The sequence below is a fragment of the Mustela lutreola genome, chromosome 2 (genome assembly GCF_030435805.1).
Source record: "Mustela lutreola isolate mMusLut2 chromosome 2, mMusLut2.pri, whole genome shotgun sequence".
In the NCBI taxonomy this organism is placed as follows: domain Eukaryota; kingdom Metazoa; phylum Chordata; class Mammalia; order Carnivora; family Mustelidae; genus Mustela; species Mustela lutreola.
In genome coordinates this window covers 213,528,397-213,534,041 of record NC_081291.1, presented here as the reverse complement: position 1 = coordinate 213,534,041, position 5,645 = coordinate 213,528,397, and the positions used below count along the sequence as shown (strand labels likewise).

General features: G+C 58.8%; 1 protein-coding gene across 1 annotated transcript; it reads right to left on the bottom strand.

Annotated features, from left to right (window-relative positions):
• Positions 1-404: 404 nt before the first annotated feature.
• OLIG2 (oligodendrocyte transcription factor 2) lies at positions 405-3,869 on the bottom strand. Its single transcript, XM_059164619.1, has 2 exons — positions 3,652-3,869; positions 405-2,894 (listed from the first exon to the last, which is right to left on the bottom strand). Exons 1-2 carry the CDS (start codon positions 3,739-3,741, stop codon positions 1,848-1,850), a joined length of 1,137 nt encoding a protein of 378 aa, XP_059020602.1. The 5' UTR covers positions 3,742-3,869; the 3' UTR covers positions 405-1,847.
• Between the last annotated feature and the right edge of the window lie 1,776 nt (positions 3,870-5,645).

Below are 5,645 nucleotides of genomic sequence, written 5' to 3'. Positions count from 1 at the left end.
GCGTGGCCCTCAGCGGAAAGCGTGGCCCTCGCCCCCTTGGCCCCAAATTCCGTGCGCGCGGGGAGAGAAATGTTCACTTTCAACTAACTCCGTCCTCAACCGAAGGGAAAAAGAGTTCCGGATTAGGCGTCAGAAAATCGAAGTAACAAGAGAGTTGTGAGAAACACCCCGAAGAGATGCCCAGAACCCGTTTTAAAGAGAACGTAAGTGTGTTTGTTGAGGTGGGAGGTTGAGGGAGAACAAACACGTCCCCCGTCTTTCTCCCGGCTTGAAACCGACTTTCTCGGGGCTTGAAACCGACGGACGCTCCCCAGCCCCGGCTCCGCGGGAAAGAGTCCTGCACTCCCTTCGCCGGGCCGCTCCCCGCCACCCCCTCAACGGTTAGAAAACACCCGACTTACTTTACATTTTATTTAAAATCGCAACACTTGATCATTTATTTCGTTTTTGCAACCAAACAAGTAATAAATATTATTTAGCACTTTTTCTTTTTCTTTTTACAAAAATAAAACAGATGATACACTCTCTGCAAGGGACAGCGGTCAGAGGAAGGATGTTACGCTGCAGGCGCTGTGAGGGCCAGACTGCGACGCTGGGCGCGCCCAGCCGGTCTGCAAGGACGCAGGAGGCACGTGGGAAAGTTTGTCTTTTGTGTTAAAGGTGGCAAAAAACAAAACAAAACAAAACAATACAAAACCCAGAAACAAACAAAGAAAAAAACAATAGAGGGGGAACCCGGCTTTGACTCCGGAGGGGCTGGCAGTCACGTGAGCAAACAGTTTAGCAGCTCGCACTTACCTCATTATTGATCCTATATTTACACACCCAAGAAAGAAAAAAAATTACACAAGCCAACATAAGTCCCAAATAACCCAGACTGTATTCACAGCACATGCCTTTGAGTTCTGTCAAACCCTCAGGTATCAGAATGACTGCCGCCCCTCGGGTAATAAACCAAATCACTTTGTGCTTAGTGACGGAAAGAACTGGAAGGAGGGAGTCTATTTTAAAATAACTAAAAAAACAAAAAACAAACAAACAAAACCCGCTCCCAGAGTCGACAGTTTTAGATTATTCCAATCCACAAGTGGTTCTATTCTGACTTCCTATAAAGCTTGCTCGCACTGTTGAAAAGGGAACAGAGACAGATTTATTAGAAAACCACATACCCCCAAACCAATAGGAGTGACAGGGAGGACCGGCAATAGTTCTCGGACCGGTGTGGCTCTACCCAGATTGGACGCGACCGTAAGTGCTTCTGGTACCGAACGCCAGCTTCCAGCTCACTCGTAGCCCTTGGCCCTGGGCCAGCGACGACCCTGGAGGCCGAGGCCCGACCGCCGCTGGTGGAGCTCAGCTTCCCCCCAGTCCCCACCCGCTGTCGCCCAGGCCGTCCTCCCTCCCCGCGATCCCCCGTGTAACGAAGTGCTGCATGGGCCGGGTTGAGGCCCTGTTCGCGAGGAAACCGCCGTTTTAAGAATCCACACTTCCTTGGGAATGGGTGGGTGGGTAGGGGTGTCGAGGGACGGGTGCACCTCGCAGTGCCTTCTTATAAAACGCTGTCTGTCGGAGCAGCGCTGCTTAAAGCCAGAGAGGGGGGCTGAGCCAGGTCCCAGAAAGGACGCCCCTCTCACTCCCCGCTGTTCGGTGCGCCCCCCTCCCCACCACGCTGCTCCGGTTCCCCAGCTCGGGTGTCCACCCCATTGCCCCTACCCCCACCCCCAGCCCCAGACCAAGGTCCCGCGCTCCTCCGAGCTGAGCTCCCGGGCCCCCGGCGCCCGCCAGTCCTTGCTTGCCCGCAGCCTCCGGGTCCCTCCGCTCGCCAGATCGCGCCGGCGCCGGCCCGCTCACTTGGCGTCGGAGGTGAGGCGCGGCAGGCTGCCGGCGCCCATGGCCGACACGTGGTGATGCGGCGGCGGCACCTGGCACATGCTGCAGGGACAGGGCATGCCGCCCCAGTGCTGGAAGCCGCCGCTGCCCCCGCTGCCGCCGCCCCCGCCCCCCAGCGGGGCCGCCGCCGCCGCCGCCGGGGACTTGAGCAGGCCGTGCGGGGGCCGGATGGAGCCGACCGACGACAGGCCGGAGCCAGGCAGGGAGGCACTGGACACGGCGGCCGCGGCGGCGGCGGCGGCGGCGGCGGCCGCGGCGGGAGGCAGGATGGGGTGGTGAACCGCGGGGTGGTGTGCAGCGTGCGCGGCGGCCGCGGGATGCGCCGTGGCGGCGGGCAGGGGCGCCGAGTGCGCCAGGCCACCGCAGGCCGACGGGTGGAAGCCGGCGTGGTGGCCGCCGTAGATCTCGCTCACCAGTCGCTTCATCTCCTCCAGCGAGTTGGTGAGCATGAGGATGTAGTTGCGCGCCAGCAGCAGCGTGGCGATCTTGGAGAGCTTGCGCACCGACGGGCCGTGCGCGTAAGGCATGACCTCGCGCAGCCCGTCCATGGCGATGTTGAGGTCGTGCATGCGCTTGCGCTCGCGGCTGTTGATCTTGAGGCGTAGCTGCTGCAGCTCGGGCTCTGTCATCTGCTTCTTGTCCTTCTTGGTGGACGACGCGGCCGCTGAGGAAGTGGACGACGAAGTGCTGGACGAGGATGACTTGAAGCCGCCGCCGCCCAGCTTGTCCCCGGGGTGCGCGCCCGCCGCGCCCATAGCGCCGCGCAGCTCTGCGCTCAGCTCCGGCGGGCAGTCGCTCGGCGTAGACGAGGACACTGTGCCGCCCGTGAAGCCGCTGCCTCCGCTGCCTTTGCTCCGGGCCGGCAGAAAAAGGTCATCGGGCTCTGGCGACGACGGGCGACTGGACACCAGGCTGGCGTCCGAGTCCATGGCCCCGAAAGGTAGTCGCAGCTTTCGCAGGGTCCGCCCTCCCTCCCTCGGCCCTCGGAGCTTTACGCACGCCTCCTGCGAAGGAGAGAAGAAAAAGGAGAGAGAGGGAGAGATGGAAACCGAGCGTGAGGCACTCAGAAAGAGCGAGAAGCTGCTCCCGCCTGCACCGCAGAGCGCGGTCCGGGCGCGGGTGACCGATCGCTCCGCGTCCACATCGCTGTGTCTGGCCTTGCTTCCAGCGGCACACAGGTGCGCGCGAAGCAATCCCCCCTCCCTCCCACCCCATCCCCTGCTCTCATCCACAGGTTGTTTTATTCCAGGGAGCACCCCCTCCGTGAGGGGGGCTTTCTGGAGGCTTTATGCCTTCTATTGGGAACAGGGAGGCTGAATCCCCAGGGCTGAAATGGCAAGAGAAGATTTTTTTTCTTTGGGATGGTGGAGATCTAAATAGAGAAGTATTTATTTGGTTTCTCAAACGCATGGACTTTATCTCCATCGACACCGCGCAACAAACATACGCCGGCACACAGCGCCTGCGAGCCTTGATAACATGGGGGGCGTCCGGGGGGCCGCGGGGAGCTTGCCAGCTGACCGGGACGTGGCCAGAAGGAACTGTGGTCGCCCCGACTTCTCGCATTTGGGCGAAGGGGATGTTGCGATGAGCGTGGGGAGAGTCAGAGCAGCGAAGCCACTCGAGAGAACTGGCGGGCAGGGGCGGGATCCAACGGATCCAACGGGTCCTCTCCAACGGAGCTTCCTGGGTCGTAGGCGAGTTGAGGGGCGTCTGTCCCTAGGATATTGGCTGGGGCTGCTGGGGGGCGGGGACACTTACTGTGGATGCAATGAGAGGAGTTCGTTCCCCAAAGCCGCAGCGGAGAACCGGACTCCGGGCGCTGAGGTCGCGTTGGTCTATAATAAGCATCCGCACCTTTCGGGGCTCGGCCGGTTTTTATAGCCCGGTGGCGGCGGCGACCGTGGCGGCGGTGGCCGAGGCGGGGGCGGGGAACAATGTGCGGGTCCTGGAGGGGCAGCCGCGCCAATGAGCTGGGCCCGCCCGGGGGGCTGGGAAGCTGATGTCATCCGGGCTAATTCCGCTCAATGAAACTCGCCGGGCCCGCACACGCCTCCTCCCCGAGCACAGCCAATGGGCGTCGGCGGCCGGGAGATTCTTGGGGAGGGACCGGAGGACCAACCCGCGGAAGGGGTGTGAGAGGCGAGGGGGAGGAGAAGGGCGGGCTTGCCCGGGAAGTACCGAGGGCGGAATAGAATGCAGTTAAGATAGAGGGACAGAAACGGAGCGTTGTCAGATTTCTATAATAATCCTGTGACCACAGAGCCAGGCTGGGGGATGGGGTGGGCCGGCCCGTTCTGCAGACGAACTAACCCGATACCCAGCGCGATCGCATCTTTTGGGAGATGCGTCCGAGGAACCCTGGCGATCCGGGAGCTGGAGCTGGAGTCTCCTTTTGCGTCTCATCTCTCTCTGGGTTCTCGCGGCCTGTCCCTATCTCAAGGGTTTCATCAATACGTGGGCAGTTGGAACCCCAGATGTAAAGGACAACCAAGCACAAAGCCCCTACTTTCTTCTCAAGCTAAGCGCGCCTCCGGGAGCTGGCCGCTGCCGCTCCTTCGCGGGCGGCTGGTAGCGCCCCCAGCTGGGGGCAGGACCTTGCGAGGCACAGGGAGGGGAAGGAAGTAGGAGACCTACTCCGGGACGGTGTTTTCAAAGAAATCCCAACTCTTCACAGAGTCGAGAATGGTGTAGACACAGGGACAAGATATTTCCCCCACTATGACCGCCCTAACAGAACGGCAAAGTCTAGAGCTCAAAGTTTAGAGCCATTCCCCCCTCCCCCCTATTTATTAGCTCTGGAACCGATGACGGTATTTTCACCATCATTCTTGTGGTCACCACCAAGCCATGGGGTAGGACGGAAGCGCAAGTTTGCTTGGGGGGGGGCGGGGCAGAGTGGAAGGTCTAAGGCCTGGGTAAAGACTTCTCCAGGCCTTGGTCCAGGCAGTGAGAACAGCTACTCATGGCAATTTTCAGACACCTTTTTACCAATCACAGCTTGGTCACTGCACCCAGAAACTCCTGCCCATCAGGGAGTAAACCTGGTCTTAGAGAAGTGGCCAAGTTAGGTAGTTCAGTGATACTGACACATCCACCCATTTTACGGATGAGAAAATCAAGAGACTGTCTGCTTACAAATCAAGCCTACAGAAAAAACTGCTAATCTTTTGCAGCGCAGAAAATGCTGGCATTCCTTACTATGCCATGGGTGTCTCTAACCTCTTCCCTGAGCTGGATCCCTTACATCCGTACCTTTCTGGTACAGAAGTTGGGTTCTGCAGATCCCGGACCCTAGCCCTTTATACCGCACGGGCACATACACAGACACACCCCAACCCTCCCTCCTCTGTTTAGTGGTTGTTCGGGAACTTCCACTTTGCATATTTAGCTTTAAAAACAAAGTAATTGGCCTTCAAATTCGGAAAGCACAAAATAAACAAATGCAAAAATAAGCTTATGGTGTTGCTCCCGGTGTCTGGGTAAAACGAAGATAGAAAACCTAGTGCGCGCTCGCCTTCACCCCCATCTTGTGCTTTCTGGAGCATTATTTTTCAGCCTGCGTGTTTCCCAGTTGGCTCTGCAGCCATCCGTTAAATATGTACTTAAAACATGAAGAACTGAAGCCTGGAGATACGTCGTGCAACGGTTATGCAAGAAGCCGCAAAACCGCGGAATTAGGACAATCTGTCTATGGTCGAACTGCGGGAACGGGATGGGGTGGGGAGCAGGGATAGCTCGGGTATTAAAGGATG